This window comes from Zonotrichia albicollis, chromosome 6 (genome assembly GCF_047830755.1).
Source record: "Zonotrichia albicollis isolate bZonAlb1 chromosome 6, bZonAlb1.hap1, whole genome shotgun sequence".
Lineage (NCBI taxonomy): Eukaryota > Metazoa > Chordata > Aves > Passeriformes > Passerellidae > Zonotrichia > Zonotrichia albicollis.
Genome location: NC_133824.1, coordinates 22,488,292 through 22,506,910, shown reverse-complemented (window position 1 = coordinate 22,506,910; position 18,619 = coordinate 22,488,292). Strand labels below are relative to the sequence as shown.

General features: G+C 37.8%; 1 protein-coding gene across 4 annotated transcripts in view; it reads right to left on the bottom strand.

Annotated features, from left to right (window-relative positions):
* Positions 1 to 18,619, bottom strand: part of STXBP6 (syntaxin binding protein 6) — a 98,494-nt gene that overhangs the window by 58,402 nt on the left and 21,473 nt on the right. For 3 of the 4 annotated variants that reach the window (XM_074542760.1, XM_005479875.4, XM_074542762.1), the window contains exon 2: positions 2,908 to 3,093. In XM_074542760.1, the coding sequence (XP_074398861.1) occupies positions 2,908 to 3,061 (154 nt within the window). In that variant the 5' untranslated portion in view covers positions 3,062 to 3,093. Of the gene's footprint in view, positions 1 to 2,907; positions 3,094 to 18,619 lie in introns of those variants that run through there. The other variant, XM_074542761.1, reaches the window with a different exon arrangement.

Genomic DNA, 18,619 nt, shown 5'->3' with positions numbered 1-18,619 from the left:
TCAGTTTAACACTGAAAGGAAAACATTTAACTCTGGTTATAACAATTTGTGTAATTTCTCAGTTTCAAAGTGAGCAGCAAATAGAAGTAGCTGTCACAGTGGCTGATGTTTCATTTTCTGTACCATATCTTGGATGAAACTACAACTAGACACGATGTTTTATATTTATATCCCCTGAGGATATAAGGAATCAGTTTCTATTCTTTCAACTGTCAAATTCTGTTCTAAAGAGTAAATTATCAAATTCCTTTCAGCAAAAGCCAAACTGAATTAGTCCAAGAAAACTATGAACACAGAGATATTCTAGTCACTTTGTTTATCTAATACATAGCAAACCTGGGACAAGAGTCAAAGGCTGATAAAGGCATTTCCAGGGAAGAGGTTGCAACACTCAGCACTAAAGCACATGAAATGTTGCCTAAAATGTAAATACAAATTCAGAGGTAGCCACCATTGTGACTGCTTCACAGTGTACACTGTACACTGCTTCAAATTACATCAAAAAAGGAAGGTAATCAAGTATATTCTGCTGTCCCAAGACACAATCCATCTTGGAACCTTTGGGGTACAGCTAAATTGCCATGACTACATTAACTTAGCCCTGCTAAACAGAAACTTTTTCTGTTACAATGTGCTACAACTAAAAGCATTATTACTTCGCAGCCATTAGGAATAGGCAAAAATCACAGCTTATCCTCATGACAATTTCTTTTACACAGTGGCAGAATCACTTGCTCCCCAATGCGTGGTTTTGCGCCTTGGATGATTCCCGACTACATACCTAAGTGCACTTGACCCTACTGAATTGCATAATCTTGCTGAGCAGGCTGTTTGGAATGTGACATCAAACACAGCCAGGCAGTCCTCTCCCATGTCACTTTGTCGCCTACTGATATTACCAATCATACTGTACTCTCATAGTATAGACTATAAATGTATATGAGAAAACCTGGTCTCAGATCAGTGCAAAACAGAACGAATAGTGAGCCATATATGAGGGTTCAATATGCAGCTTCTCACTGTCTGCCACAAAGTAATTTTATTTAGATCCCGAATGCTTCTTCTTACCATGAGTGGCAAATTCTGCTTAAGTCAGGGCATCCACTATTTCTTCCCTACTCATAATATGCTGTGTCAGTAAAACAATAAATGCATTTAAGACCATTCACTGTCTTAAAATCCATGTTGACTGATATATATGAATATGGGATGGGGAAGCAGAAGGAGGGCTAAGTTTTACAGAATATCAAATAACAAAAAACAAAAGACAAAAAAAATCCACCCATAGAATATTTAGCCTACAGAAAATTGCAAGCACAGAGAACATCTCTAACCTTTAATCATGAACATGGGTATCAAACACCTGTGTATCCCAAACTTACTGCACAGACCTGGAATGTGACTGCTCTTTATAAGAATACTTAAGAAAAAGAAACCGGACTGACATTTTAAAAATATGACTGCCAAAAGAAGAGTTTAGCTTTGCTTAAAAACATTAATGATTTGAACATTTCTTTAAGAGTTGAGAGGCCTAGATTAGTTTCCTCTACACCTTGAGAAGACTGAAGCATGCAGTTCTTACACTAACACAGTATTCCATCCACAAGTCTATGGAACAGCCTAGGGGAATGAATTTCTAAATCCTTCCTTGAAGCTCTCTATGTGGGGAGAATGGCTGAGGTCACTTGGCTTGCTCAGCCTAGAAAATAAGAGACTGAGGGAAGGCCTCACTGTGGTCTACAGCTTCCTCAGAAGGGGAAACAGAGGGTCACACATTGATCTCTTCACTCTCATAAGCACTGACAGGACCTGAGGAAATAGCATGAAACGCTATAAGGGAAGGCTTTGGCTGGGTATCAGAAAAGGGTTCTTTATTCAGAGGGTGTTCAAGCCCTTGAACAGGGCCCCCAGGGAACTGGTCACAGCACCAAGGCTGGCACAGGTCACAAAGCATTTGGAAATGCTTTCAGACACATGGTGCCAGTTTTGGGTTTACCAAAATGCAGGGCCAGGAGCTGGCCTTGATGACCCTTGTGGGTCACTTCCAACTTGGGATATTCTATGATCCTACAATGACAAGCAAAATACTCTGCTGCAAATGAAAGTTTTGTCTCGCTTCTGTCTCGCTGACCTCAGTATGTGTGCGCAATTCCTCTGCAGCTTGTATTTTAACAGAAGTATTTGTACATATGTACCTGAATAGATCTCAATAACATTCAGTAAATGTACACTTTTTGGGCAGATGTGTGACGTGCTAGAACAGTAGTAGAGTCACTGAGTTTTAGCTCCTGTGTTTTGAAAGTTTTAACATTATTAAAAAAATAACATCACAATTTGAAAGAGTCATGAAACTCTCATTTAGTTCAAAAATAATTGTACTTTTCTGAGAGTCACAGCACATTGCTTTTGGTCACTAGCTGTACTTTCATAAGATGCACACACTCGAAGGGAGCAACTGATATGCCTAAAAACGTCAGTGATTAAATCACCATAAATACCAAAGGTACTCACACACACTCAGCTGGCAGTCATTGAAACATGGCATAAAAAATTACATTGTACATTACTTCCATGTCCTGAAAAGTTCATCTTTCTAAGAAATATCTTAATCTGACTAAGGAAAGACTGTTACCAAATATTCTATTTGTTCATACTCTGTAGCTGCGCTGTGAGAACACCTAGGGGTTTTTAAACAATGAAACCACCTATTCAATTTATTATAGTATATAAATATGAACAGCCTAGAGCATGTAGTTCCTCAAGACAAAAGGTACAAGTGCTACAATTCTCTCATTACACTATGAAGATTCGAACAATCCAGCTCCTTATGGCTACAGACAACAGTTGCTCAGTTAATCAACGATAAACCTAAAGAAATAACTGGATATCAAAAGTCATTAAACTTACCTGACAGGCATATGTATGTTAAATATTCACCCTGACCCCCAGTAGCTAGAAAAGGAATCTTTTTTTTTGTTCTTCTTTTCACTTGAACAGCTCCAAGCATCCTTTCATCATGTGGGGCAAAAATCTCTTTGCTGATTGCAGATTTAGCATTCATCGTAGATCACAGGTATAGCAGACTGGTGCTCTCTAAAAATAAAAATAATAAATAAAAATAAAATATAAAATCATAAATATAAAACAATATTAGAAACTCTCAAGTTGTATAAAAGTCCACAATATTAGAAGCTATTAAGTTATATCAAAATCTACTTACTAAGGCATTAAAAACTCTGACCTTCAAAGAAAGTTTCTAATGCCTCAAAGAATTTCGAAAATAATTTCGTATTTGTAAAGGCAGAATTTTCAAAGTATTTAAGTGTCTTCACTGAAGTTCTCCACACTTCTTAAATTTGCTCATACAAGCTTAGCTTATTTTGGGCAGAAGCACTAGCACTTCAGTATGTTGCAAAATCTTCTCAGAGAAACACCCTGTTTAACTTCATGCAGCATAAAAGCTGCATTAATTCCCCCTCTGATAACAGAGGGAAACTCAGATCTGTGTCCCACATACACAGCAAAAGCACTGCAAGGCTTAGGGAAGGAGCACCGTGGTTGTGCTGGCACACAAGAAGTCACATTCACAGAGGACAGAGACAGCTTCAGACTTGGTGAGACTGTTCCTTCAGGAGCACTGCTCCTGGTGACAGCACCTGATGGCACAGCTCTTGCAGCTTTAGCACCTCATCCCCTCAGCTCTGGAATTACTGACTGGGCCGCTGCACAGGAAACAGTGTCAGAGACACCATCGGCATCAACACAGACACAACCACACCTCTGCTTTTGGGCTGTGTCACTTTGACCCAGGTCAGTTCCTCGATGTGTTTCATAACAAAACAGCACAGTTGACTTAGGAGAGACATACACATTCATATAGGAAGAAATTATTGTAGAGAACAGGGAGGGAGGAGATATACACATTCATATAGGAAGAAATTATTGTAAAGAACAGGGAGGGAGGAGGGAAGCTGCTTAGTCATGCACATCCCAAAAACCAAACCTCATCACAGCCTGCAGAGGGGCCTAACTAAAGGAGGGAGAACTGAGAGGGAACATTAACAGGTTCTTTGTGCAAGCTGTAACTCCCATTAGTTCTGCACTGACTCTTGTAACACACACAGGCCCCCATTCACAGAAACTGTTGAATCACACCTTTAATTGTCCCAATGTAATGACACTCCAATGCACATACATTAATTTACACATTTCTGTATTACTAAAACTTTCAAGCTGACAGATCTTTTTGACATCCTTAGCTTTCTTAGTACAAAGATGACTATACTCAGGCCTGAACTACCTGATAATTCTGCCTGTGGGATCATTTGATATTTGCCATAATTTAAAATAAATGTAAATAAACTACAGTCAAATTAGATTATGAAACCAAAAGGGTCACGGATCCATTATTTTTTGTGCACATACTACCAGCAAGGTAATTGCCTTAACACTTGCAGTCTCAACGTTTTGTTGTCACTACTTATGACATTCCCTTATCTTAAAAAAATGGGAAAATTTAAAAAAACCCTACACATGAGACAGCACAACTTAGTCCAAACTTAATTCATCACCTGCTAATTTTGGGATGCAAACAGAATCCTGTGCCAAAATAATCTGTAACAACATACCTCAGTTAACCAACACAGAGTTATTTGAATTCTGACATGTTTTAGCATGACGTCATTTTACATGAACCTTTAAAAAAGTGAATTGGATTTACAAATTTTCTCCATCAAAAGAAAAATCCAGACAAATTTCAAGGGATTAAAGAATGCATAGCTCCTGACAAGCTGTGATCTCGTAAATCCCAACATCTTAGTTACCTATCCTTTAAAATGAATATATTTACATGACAACAGAATCAAAAGAATAAACTTACATGGCAGTTACTTAGAAAAAAGTTCTGAAAGAAAATGTGTTGTTTTCACATTCATCACATACTTCTCTCTTCTTCTGTGTTATAGAAATATTTGCAGAGTACATCATACCAGCATTTAAACTGTTGGAACACTGCAATTAGTTTTGGGTTATTTTTTTTTCTTTTTTTTAATTCAAGGCCACTGTTAACAACAATGGATTTAAACACACAGACCTCCTCCTGACTGAACTAGAGACTGATAATCTTTACAAAACCCAGACCTTCATGTGCCTAAAGAAATTTCAATGATTAGCTTTTTGGGAAAACACACACAAGTGCTGTCAGGTTAAAAGACACTCAAGTGACATTCAACTGAAAAAGTGCTTTCCAGATTGCAATGATTTGATGCTGTTAATTCTGCAACTGAGTTGTTGAATAGATGTTTTCAGAAATTTTCTTAATGGTCACGGACCGTAAAGTAAAATATGACTTCAAAGATTACTCAAGAATGTAAAGGCTTCCTGGATTAAGAAAAGATGCAAGTTTTTCTTACCTACAGTATCACAAAATGTTAGTGGTTTATTGCTGCATGCTGCCACTGGCTTTGACATTAAACTGGTTTGTATACATTTACCAGCAGCTGTACACAGACACAGCAGACACCTGGACTGTAACTGGAACCTCCAACTAAAGTGTGGACTCCTGACTTCAGAGACTGTGATCTTGATCCTTCTGCTCCCAGAACTTGGGCTCACAACAGCTTCAGAAGCCATATTCAAACAATTAATCTAACACAGAGTGTACTTGACACAGATGCCAAATCTGATGTGAAAACTGACACTAACACAAACCACAAAAGCCCATTTATTTAAAGAAGAAAATAACTAACTGTGCCTGTGTACAAACAGACTTCTGAGATTGAGATGTCAATATAGTTTAGATGAAGTTGTTTTTCATAGGTCAAAAAATCAGCAGCTGAATTCAAATAAGCAACCTTCACCTATGCACTAGAAGAGGTATGCAGAAGACCTCTGTTTAAATAAGTAAAGCCTTCCAATGCTCCCTGTTTTCACAAGTGGAGATAATCTCTGGCAATTTTACTTAAAAAATCTGGCAGTTTTACTTAAAAAAAAAATACACTTCCTCAAGGAACACAAATAAGTCTCATTTTTCCCATTCTCCAACAAAATCCCTCTTTTCCTTAAAAAAAAACAAAAACAAAACCAAACCCCTGCCTGTACAAGCACAACTTTATGTTGTATATGCATATTTCTTTGCACAATTATGTTTTCTCTTGGTGCACATTCCAGGACAAATTCAAACCATCAGCAGTTTCCACTCAAGGCCCCTATGAACTCACGCACTGGAACACAAACTTTTTCCTCCCATTTGTACTCAAATACAAAATAAAATCCTTAAAGAAACTTTGTTGGAGGATCTCTGAGCACTCTCAGACAGTGCATTACTGCTTGCAGCATTAACTCCTCTGATGTAAGGGGGATTTAAATGTTCCAGTAAACCTAAGAGTTCAGAAAGAGAGACCACATTTCCTACCTCACACACTTTGTTCCACATATTTACTTCCACTCAAATTATTATACTGATGCTTTAGGCTAAACAAAGACCCCCTTTTTCTTCTGCAATTTTTCACTCCATCTACTATAGCATTATGGAACAGAATGTCAGCATTTACAGTGTGGCCCCACACAAAGAAAAAACACAGAGAGGGAAGATTCCTGTGTGGATTTGAAAAAGTGCCTGCAATGCGCTGCTCATTTGCATCTCCTCACATCTTTCTCTACTACAGTACTTCTCCACTATATTTCTATCACTAAAAGCTCCCTCTGTGAACAGCTGACTATTCCTCTAGAAGTATGTGAGGGGGCAACAATTAAAGGCAATTTCTTAAAAAGAAGATTAATAAAACCAAGATAATTAAGCTGAATCTGTAATGCATCCCGCATGTTCAAGAACCAAAAAAAAAACTGGACAGTTTTCTGGTCAGCCAGAATCTCAGACTGTTTTCAGGCACACAGCCAGCAAATGGCTAATTTATCTTTACACCCACATGTTTCATAGGACTCTATGCAAATAAGTGGAAAAAAGGGGATTTACAGCATCTTTGTTGAGGGTATAGGTATGCAGAAAGGAAACTAATCCTCAGCATTCAGAATTCAAATAGGAGTAAATTACAATACAAAGAAAGAGCTGGAAAAGGACATAAAGGATTCCAAAAAAAAAGGAAAAAAATGTTCAGTATGCTAAACCTGGCTGTTTTTAAGGATCTTCAGCTTAATCACAAACAGGGAAGCGCTCACAGGACAGGCTAACCACTGAAATGCTGCCTGCAGTGTGAAATCATCTGAGCAACCAACTATTTTTGGAATAGTAACTCTAGCAAGCACTCAAATCTGCTTTTAATAAAGCCACTATCCTGAAAGATGACATCTACTTAAGGAAATAATTGCAAGACACACTGTTGCCAAAAAACAGCTTTTGGTATTGTGATACTTGCCTGGTATTTACTTGCTGGAACTACTTCGAATATTACAGGTCATCAAAATCCTGTATTTGCTGTCATCTCAAACAAATAGCTAGTACAATTCTGAAAAAAAAGCAAAAAAATAAAAATTTAAAACCCAAGGCAGTTTATTTATAAATCTTCAAAGAACAAATATTAAAACACACAAGTTTTAAAAGCTGGTTAGGAATACATTTACTAAGTGTAATTTTATCCTAGAGGAATAACACCAAGTTTAATTAGCTCTGCATACAGGGATCAAATCAGTTGATCAACCTTATTCTGAAACAGTCAAGGTAAAAGCTTTAAAATGCTTGAACATAAAAAATAAATCAGATCATCTTCTGTCATCCTATTTTCAAATCTAACTTTGCTTGAAAATATTTATTTAAATTAGTACAATAGCAGCAGCCACTGCAGCAGCCAGAAAAATTCCATTACTTCCTATGAACATGGGTTTACGACTTTTAGAAGTATTTACTGAGAAAGCCTCAATCATTCTCCAGAGTTATTTGTAGGCTGTCACATTTCCAATTTGTTTTTCCAAATAACTTCTCAGCTAAGACTGGTTCATTTGAATAATGTTTTAATTCTAAAATATGAAAATCACTAAATTAGAGCTGTATTTGTAGCAGTTCAAACTAGAAACAAGAAATGTGTTTTCACTTACATATGTAATTACAAAATAAACTGCCCAAATCAAGCTGAATAGGACATAGGCAGACTTCAGAGAGCAGCAGCTCCTAAACACAAAACTTGAATCTTACATGCTAAAGCAGTAACTTCTTTCTGTCTTTTAAATGAAGGTTTATATCATAGCCCACCTAATCCAAGACCAACACATGGCAGTGTAAATTTGAAATACAAGCCTTAACTTTGTTTTTAATCAAGACATTGTTTGATTATGGGAATTTTGCAGCATTGTTTACTGAAACCTTCAAGAAGCCTTGTTTCAATCACTGAATTTCTCAAAAGCTCCTAGAATAAGCAAAAGAAACATGAAAGACTATACTGGCTACCATACTGTGTGGCCTGAGAACATGTGATGTTTTTGGTGAAGGGAAAAAAACTTGGAGAGGAGAAGTGCACATTAATAGGATCTTACAGTCAGACAGAAGCAGTAAATGCCTCACTGCTCTACACATTTCTTCACCTCAGGCAGGCAGCCTGAGGCCCTGGGCATTTCCTATAACCTTTCATTACAAGGGAAGTTGATTTGGATTCTGTGCAAGTAGTATGGACCTACAGATTTAAAGAGATAAAGAGCTCTGAATGGAATACATATTTATAAAGAGACAGTAAAAAAAAGGGAAGGTACTTTTGAGTTTATTTAAATTGTAACACAATCTTAAAAAAAAAAAGTTTGGTACACCCTCCTCCATCACCTCACAAAAAACCCAAACATCTCCTTACAAAGACAGATCATCAGGGACATCACAGAAATCCCATAAATGGGCAAATGAGAACCAGTCCCACTTGCATGTGGAAGGCAGAGCAGCTGCTTTCATTTCTGCACTCAGCTCTGCTGAGTGAAATACATACACAGAGCATCATGGTAAGTAATACCTTCCTCAAGGCAGATGCAGCAAAAGCAGAAGATGCAGTATCACTTCATTCTTTTGTGACTGTGCCCCTAAACTGTTTCTAAATGGTACAGAAAATTAAGTAGGAGGTCACATAAGGCACCAGAAATATATTGAGGGATGGGGTACTGTATATTCCAGGTCATATATCACGTTCTGAAAAGAAAACAGCAATTCCAGATCTAGAAGGTAAGGCCCTAGTATACAATATCATAGATCCCAGCTCACAAAATGGATGTAATACTGAAAAGAATGTAAAATACTGCAATCTGGGAAAAATCCAACTCAAATGTAAGACATAACATTTCTGTACTGTGATTCTGTGTGTGAATAGCTGCAGGCTGTTAGTAGACTATTTTAAATAGGTGTGCATGAAAACAAATATATATTGAAGAACTGCAACAAATCAAAATTAATTTCTGCTTATGTTTTCACAGCATTCTGGATCAAGACTATATTCATAAGAAATTAATAAAATAATAATGCAAGAATCAGTGGACACTGATCCTTTCAGCATTTTCTTAACTGCCAAAAGCAGCTGTGCTCCCTAAACATGCCTTCCCCTGGAACTGGTATGAAAAGCAGGAGGTGTTTCTGTGAGTTGCCCCAGGGAGGCAAAGGCATCTCTGTAGAGGAGGTACAGCCCTCTCCAGGTCTTTCTGAGTAAAGAGCAACAGTTAGAGAGAGACCCACTCAGATTCTCCTTGCAAGAATCCCACAATCTGAAAGTCATTATTATTTCAAGAATGTAACAATTTGCAAATAAAGATGGACAACACCACATTAAACAGCACCCCACAGTCTACAAAACTGTTTACTAAAAGTCAGTCAAGAACTTCTTGGAAGCCTGTGCTAGTCATCCTTTTTTAACAGGAACATTTTTAATCACACAGATTCACCAAGAAATTTAGGAACTACCAGATGTTATAACAAAGCCACAGAGAGACCAGATTTGCATTTGTAGAAATTTGCCCTCAGGACAACTGGGACATTCACAACAGTAAGAACTACTACTTTTGCTTAACAACATTGTACATCGTAGTCTTAAGAGGTTAGCTTCATTCTTATGACCTTTCAGAAGTGTTTACATCTTAAGACCAATTATTACATCCAACCCTAGACTTTCATTTGCAGGAGGAACTGCCAGAGTTTCTTCTGCCATTCCTCACAGATTTCTTCCTCCAAACACCTCACCTCTCCAGGCCTTTTCCCTTTACCCTACATCTTTTCTGAAATGCAATCCTCAAGTCTGGACTCACAGCTTCATTGATGGTACCAGAGTCAAGTGAAAGAACTATTTGTTGGGTCTTTGGAACAGGCTCCCCAGGTAAATGGCCACCTTAGCAAGCCTATCAGAGTTCAGGGAGCATCTGGACAATGCCATTATCACATGGTTTAGTTTTAGGTAGCCCTGTGAGGAGAAGGGAGTTGAACTCAGTGGCCCTTATGGGCCCCTACCAACTCGAGATTTACAGACTCCTATAAGGAGTGAGCTACTGCCTTATACAGCTACTGCCATAAATAGTCAGCAAAACATAAGAACTTCACTTCAACATCTACCACGTTCTTCAATCTCTTTGTGGGAAAGGAAAAAAAAAAGACATTTGACACCTGAATAACTAATTATTCCAACTTAACAGGGGATTTTTGTATTTAATGCTTTAAGGCTATTTCTCCTACTGCACAACAGTTTTATAGTCCAATTCTGTCTTTTAACACTTGCAGTTCTCTAGATTGACAGCCACTAAAAGTCAGGAGGTACATTCTGTGTGCCATCACTTGGCACAATTAAAAGGGTTTGAGACATAACACAGCTTTCTTTCGCTCCTCCAGTAAGAACTAGAAAGATACCAACTCCTCAGAATACATGTCTAAATCATTTGTTTCTACATCTTATGCTACTTTCATGTGAACTCAATTTCCTTAGTTAATCCAATGTGACTAATATCACATGAGACAGCATCAGAGGCACCATTAAAGCAGCTCCAACTTATTCACATGGCCTAATACTTTTATCACAAACCCAAATCAACTGATCTGAAGTTGCATTTGAGCTATTATTGCTTGTTCAATTGTTTGTCTGTATTTTGGCAAAGAAAAATCACTAAAAAATGAAATCAAAGGATACTGGTGAGAAGGAGCAGCCATGTTCCTCAAGGAAAGGGGAACTAGTTGAAAGGGCTGTAGTTTAGAACATGCACAGTTTCTTTTAGTAGTTTGTTGTTTTTCATTGAACTTATGACCACCACAAGCTCTTGTACTGGCAGAAATTACTGATTTCCTTTTGTACTTCTCTTCCTTATGACAGCATAAACGCTTCTGTGGTAGTGCAGTGAACTAGACGAGAATTAATCCAGTTTTAAGCTATCTTTAAAAAATAGTGATTTATTTTGGTTTTACGCAGATCAAGCTCCCTGATACAGTGCACTCCACGGCTGTGTGTCAGCACACAGGAATGAAGTGCAGGTGGTAAGACTGGGGCTCTCATGGACCCCCAGCAGTGTTAGTTTACAAGGATCATGAAACTGTGCTTTAAAGAGAGAAGAACCCAAAATGTCGTGTATTTTCATCAAATATTGAAATCACTGACAGAAGAAATGGTATGGAGCCAATCTAGACAAAATTTTTCAAAATCAAAACTTGCTACAAAGAACCAAACTTACTAAAAAGTGCTAAAACAGGAGCTCATATGGGTCTCCTCGAAAAGAAAAAAATGGGGCTCAAGATAGTATACAATTTCTTGGTATACTGACCCCATTATTTGTTGGCTTTAACAGCAAGGTAGCAAAAGTCAGGTTAAAAGTCTGTCTCTGTTACACAGCTATCAGAACTGTTGCCTATAGGAATATACAAAACAAATATACTGCAGTATAGCACCCATAACTACAACACACTAACTCACATCCCCTACTCTGTCAAGACATTTCACAGGAACCAGATTCTGACTTATTAAGTACTCATAACTGAAAAAACACATTAAATGGATTCATAATTTAGTGTACAGGTTGCCAGAGACACAGGTTATTCCTACAGCATCAGCTGAAGGTGTTTTAAAGAAAGTATAAAAACCCACAAAACTGTTCGAACTGACGGCTGGCACATAGTACTCTTACCATTGGCTTTCTCCAACTAGTATAATTCAGTACACTCTGAAATCAGGTTTTACAAATCCTCCCAGTTCTATTTCCATTCCTCCTCACATAACTGATATTGGTACAAGTTGCAGTCATCCATTAAATTAAATATCCCAAAAGAGAAGGAGGGAACAAAGTCAGACCTTTCAGGCTATATATTTTCAATTTTCTAAACTGCAACCTGCAACACCCACACCAGAAAAAAAAAAAGAAGTAGTTCCTTTTTTTTACTTTAACGCTGAGGAAAAGTACAAAAGCATAGTAATACATTGGGACTAGACAATAAAAGATAACATCAAGGTATTAAAGCATTTTATTTCATCCATCTACGGTGAATCAACATTCCTTGGTAAATATAAATAGTGGCGTTTTTTCAATCACTCCAAATGCCTAAGAAGAATAACTTACTAGGAAAATGCATAATGCTTTTAAGAATGAAATATATGCAGTTCTGGGGATATTAAGATCTCTGTAAGAGCAGACCCACCTCTATGAACTACTACATGAATGTTTTTCTTGAGGGAAAACAAACACTGTAAAAGTAGTAAACCATCTGTTGGCCTTGTGCTGATACTTTGCAGCAGTTAAATAAATAGTTTTTCTTTCTGGCAACTAACACAACCTGATCACATTTCTGACATGCTGCATACTTCTTTCCAAGAATCTTCCAGTAATTACAAGGATCACTCACTTCAAAATGGGTGAGTTCAACAAGGCTTGCAAAATTGCAGAGTGTTCTGCAAACTTAAGAAATTACGAACAAAAATAAAATGGTCTGATCCAGTGTTTTGCTCAAGGGATGTTATCAGCTCAGAAATTATTAAAGTGTCATCCACGGCTTCTAGCCCCCACTATGTTTGATACTTAGCTCTGCTCTCCTGGCAGAATCTATTTAAGAAAACCATGACTGCAAACAGACCTTGTACATTGAAATTTATGGGGTTTTGTGGGGTTTTTTATTTTTGGTTGGTTGGGTTTGAGGACTGACCTGTTCAATCTTAGAGAAAGCTGAGAAAAACCTAGAAAGAAAACTACTGGCTTTTCTCATCTCCTCTCAAGTAAGTTTTCCTTAATTATTTTCATGGTAATTTCCAATCAGTGATCAGTGGCAGAATTGTTATATTATAATAGCTAGAAAGTTTCCATCAAACATGGCAATGCAGAAATTTTGTCAAGTGATAGCCTCTTGGGAAGAAGACAGTCTTCTTTCAAAATAAAAATATAAATAAAATACCACTGACTCCTTGCAGGGAACATGTAGGAACTTCTTGAGATAGGGGAAGGTTTCATCAGGTTTATGGATGCAGACAAACCATTAAGTTTTAGATTAGTATCTCTTATAGATCAGTGTGGTAATAATCAATGTATGGGATACCTGTAAAACACATAGTGAAATTTTCCAGTTCTACACTAAATTCTGAGAACAACAGTATAACAGCACAGTGAAGGATGAAAGAATTATGGTAACCTAGACAGCCCAAGCAAACAAAAAACATCCTTCTCTATTTCTATTATGTCTTTTTATAGTTTGCCAAGGAAGAGACTGGAATGCCTTTATTTGAAGTGAAAACATTAGGAGAATCATATCTGTTCTGCATGCCTGAAACTAAGACAATACAACATGAGGGTGTGAGAAGGTGGACGAAGGAGTGACATTTGCTAAGAAGCATCCTGTCCAGGGAGTGGGGATGCAGCGAGACAATTCCACACAAACTCCCTGCATCATTCACTTCATACATTTAGGAGAGGTTCCATGCTTATTGCACACAGATCTTAGACTTACAGGCACCAGACATCTACCAATCTCACATGTCAAAGTAAGAGGGCTGTTTAAAAAAAAAAAAACAAACAAAAATCATGACAAAATATACAATGTATGTCTTCCTTCAGACAAATCCCAGAAGACACCAGCTCAATCAATATATCAGACACCCTTCCAACTTAAATGTCAACCACCACTTTGCAATGAATAATTTATGCTGTCTCTAAAGAGCAGGCACAGCTATGGACCCTGAAATAATATAATCTCTCAGTATATCTCCACAGGCTTATGAAATGGTAATTTTAGCACCAAATGCACACTTGATTGATAAATACACATTTTAAAATTGAGTGGCATTTTCAATTTTCCCCTATCAGATTAGTATGTATAGTAACTCACAAGGTCTACAGCAACAAATTCTCTTCAGCAATTCTGTGACAAAATCAACTTCATACCAGCCCACATCATATTTTACATGGCCAAACCCCTAGATAAAATGGCATCCAACCAAAAAAATAAGCACAAATTCCATACAGAATTATGATTTTTACTCCATAAATACATTCTGCACCAACAACAGGAAGAAATATATTCTATCTTTAACTAAGACATCTGAATACAAGGTAAGGGAAAACAACTGACAGCCACATAGCCCTGGCTGTGGTGTGCAGCCTACAAAACAAATTCATGTAGATACAGATGTGTTTATCTCAAATCACTCTTTTTCTACAATAAACAGCCTTATGAAAATCCTCCTCCTATACAAAACCTAACTACCACTACACAATAGCAGCAACTCCTACAATTGCTCAAGGGCAGAAGTTTCCAGTTACAGATAAGAATACTGTTTCACACAGAAAAAAATCTAGTCCTGTCCTCAACCAAAATAAGTTTTTCAGTAGTGGCTTATGCCAGATAACCTGTGGGATGTTACCAAATCCAGGGGTCAACATCCTTCATCTCCCAGTATTTTCCTGATTCATTAGAACACTCAACCAATACTAAAATTTGCAGCTGCACATTAGTATCAAAACAGTGAGACTGTGGAAGGAATATGCACTACTCTTGGCAGTAATCTACAGTTCACTGGGTTAATTCATTCTTCAAACCTTACCCTCATCTCTGCACATTCCTTTAGAACCAAGCCCTAAAATTACATTCTTAGAATTTATTATTCTTGAATCCTGAATCAATTTCAGAGACAATAATACGTCCTGTTACAATGAACTTACAGACTCATTTGCAGTTCTTATCTTTTTCTTTCTTTACTCAATGGGACCCCCAACTCCTACTAATACTAACACCACACTTCATTAAAAGCTATTAAACTACTTTGTCTTTGTAATCCAACAATCAATATAAGAAGTTAAAAGCAGTTCCATAATTCAGTAATTAACTGCTTACATACAGCACCCAGAAAAAATTTTAAGTACATCTTATGCTAAATCAAGTGGTGTTTTTGCTATAGGTTTTTCCTTTCATATATTTTGCAGACATAGTAACAACAAAACCCATAAAATTCATAAATGGTATCAGTAGTATTATCTCCAGCCTTGTAACTCCTCAAAATCACCCATCTAGAAATCAGCTACATTAAAAGAGAATGGTTAATCTAATAATATGAATGATTCAATCAAGCTTCACTTTACCCTTTACTTTTCATTTCACACAGACAGTAGGTAAATAAACATGACTTTATAACCTGATACTTGGCCATTCATTAGACTTAATCACTCTTACAATTTACTTCAAACATATTCATTTCATAATGGCTAACACAAAAGGCAAAGAAGCTTAAGAACTTACGCAGGTGGCTTTAAATTCACAAGACACATTTACAACTTCCAACACCTAAAATTTGCTTGCATGTTTAAGGTATATAGGAACTTATTAAGACAAACAATGTACTTTGAGAAACTGACATTAAGGCTTATTTCTGTGGCTTGTTGATCCACATTGAAAACAGCACTTTGCCAACATTAAGTACATAATAAACAAAAGGCTCACTACATCTGCCTTAAAGCACTAGCTATCCAGATAGGCACCGTGAGCACAGGTACAAGGAAGGTAAGATGTAGGTGAAACAAATACATTTTTTTTCAAACACTATGGGTACAGTTACAGTCAAGAAACTTCAGAGCAATTCCAGCTTCTGATGAAGAACAGATGGGACAGAGAATATCTGTTGAAACACCAGTAAAAATCAAGTATAACTCCAAGCACAAGAGGCCCTTGATTAAGAAGCATTTGGCAAGTGACACAGTGACAACAACTTTACCACAAGAGATTAACAAAGATGTATCTGCATTCCAGACAAAAGGGTAAAACTTCTTTTACCCACATAACATAATCATCTCTGAGCAGAGGCAGAGAGAACCCAAACTCTACCAGAGGAAACAAACTAATAACATAAATAAGTTATTTATAATAATTTATTAAATAACAGAAATAACATAGGTTATGATAAAAAGGGGAGGGACAAAGCTCCACTTCTCAAAATGCTACAGTGCCATCAGAAGAGAAGCACATTGCACTGGGAGCATGTATCTTGTCATTTTGTTCAGCCATCACAAGTCTCCTCTCATGCACTGAGGGAGATGTTTCTTTTACTACAGAAACTCCTGTGCTAGTGGAAGCCAAGCCTCTCCCCTCAGAAGCACTGAAGGTGGTCCTCACAGGCAATACCAGAGTGTGTGAGTGTGCATGGTGAAAGCCAGGACTGGGCTTTACCATGCTGGACTACAGCCATGCCAGGGGCTAGACAAGAAAATGTCAAACACGGTCAAGAAGCAGTTCATTCACTCTTGTGCCTTAATAGCCTTGCCAAGGATAAAAGTAACGGTTCATGCTCCAAAAGTATTCCTCCTAAACTTCTATGCATCTAGGACATATTAACATATATAAAATAAACTCTGAAAATTAAAACCCCCATAGAAAATTCCACTCTGAAGAGGAAATAAAACAATGCAAGGATCTATTACTAATAAATGGAGCACAGAGGCCCACTGCTTAATGAGATTGTCAAACAGAGAATCTCAGAGTGAGAATATATGCAAGAGACAGTGCCACTGACTACCACGGTAACAAAATATCTCAAACGTAGGATCCAGCAGCTAAGGTACAAATACTAGATTCTTTTAAGGGCCTGAGACTGGATCAGTTTCTATACAAATCAAATTTATAGAATTGTATAAAGTGTTAGGAAGGAAAGATCAAGTGCAAAGTAATTGCGCTAACATGACTGTGTGCATTACTGCCAACAAAATTACTGACTGTTCTCACCTTAAGAACTACAACACCAAATCCAGAGAACAGATACAATAGCCTTGCTAGACAGTATTAAAAAACCTGCTACAGCTCCTATAAAAGTTATAAGGAATTAACTGAGTCAATTCAATTTGAGCAGCAAAGCACTGATCACTTCAATTTCTTCTTGTAAGTAAATCATAACTTAGCTAGATAAATAAACTAACATTTCATAAACAAAACCTCAGAAAAGGCAAGTGCAGAAGAACACAATTTCATTTTCAATGACTATTTTCCATCTACTAGCACCGTAGCACTGCTTTTCAAGTAAGTTACAGTTAAAATCTTCTTTTCTTTTAAACATTTCTGGACTACTTTTAGTCAGTCAACTCAATTTTTTTCCCTCAATAATGGTATTTACCCATACATAAGTTTAGGCCAAAACTGAACTGGCAACAACATACTGCTCCTTACCACTCCTGACATTCTTCATTTCCTCTCATCACATTCAGATTGTTAACTTTTACTAGTATAGAAAGTCTTGTCCAAGTCTCTGTAATGCTTTATTGAAGAATAAAAGGAAACTGCTCTCCTGGAAGACAGTTCCCAATATCATAAAGGCATAAAAGTAAGTGGCCATGTGCAAATGTAAAAGGAGGGTAAGTTTTACTAACTTCACAATATATTTTTTTCTTCCTGGAAAACAGTGAAAATCCTTAAGTCTTCTGGTGATCTCATTGCGCTGAGACCAGCACAGTTCCCAAACCCATGACTCATTCCAATCCCAGCAAAAAAAAAACTGCTGGAGAGACAGATGTTTTGTTTATGAATTAATTCCTTCAGTACGTCCTGCTCATAATAAAAAATAATCAGGCTTTACTTTGTATGCAAAAGATAAAGCAGGACAGTGCTATTCCTGCATTATTCTTTTCCAAAGGGCTCCTTTCCAGCTCCCCCCAGGTAGCCATGAGCCCCACCAAGCCAGTCCCACCTGTGGGCCCACACCCCAGCCTGGCCTCAGGCCACCCCTACAGCCCTGGGAGACCCAAGTTCCTCTCAGCAGAACAACTTCTGATCCAGCCCCCCCAGCTGCAGGTGGGCTGACAGCCCAGCCCGGGCTCGCCCTCATCCCCAGGGAGGTGTCCCAGCCCCAGGCTGAGGCCGCCCAACAGCCCGGGCCCCAGGGATTCCTCACCACTCCTGGTGCCACAACCACAGGGAACCTCCAGCTCACAGGGCACCTGGGCAGGTTTAACCAACCTGAGAAACGAAAGATCAACTTAAACCACCAGCAGCTGTTTGCACAAGGAACACCAGCAACAGCTTGAGTAAACGCACTAAGCAGCAAACAGGATCCAAAGCCTGTGCTTACTCAACCCTTTTGCAGTTATTCCAACTTGGTAAGGACAGGGGAAGGGAAAACAAAGCAATCAAGAAAACAAAACTTATTTTCACTTGTTTTTAGAAGGTTTTAAGTCATGGATGGCAGATAATGACTACTGCAGAAGGTACCAG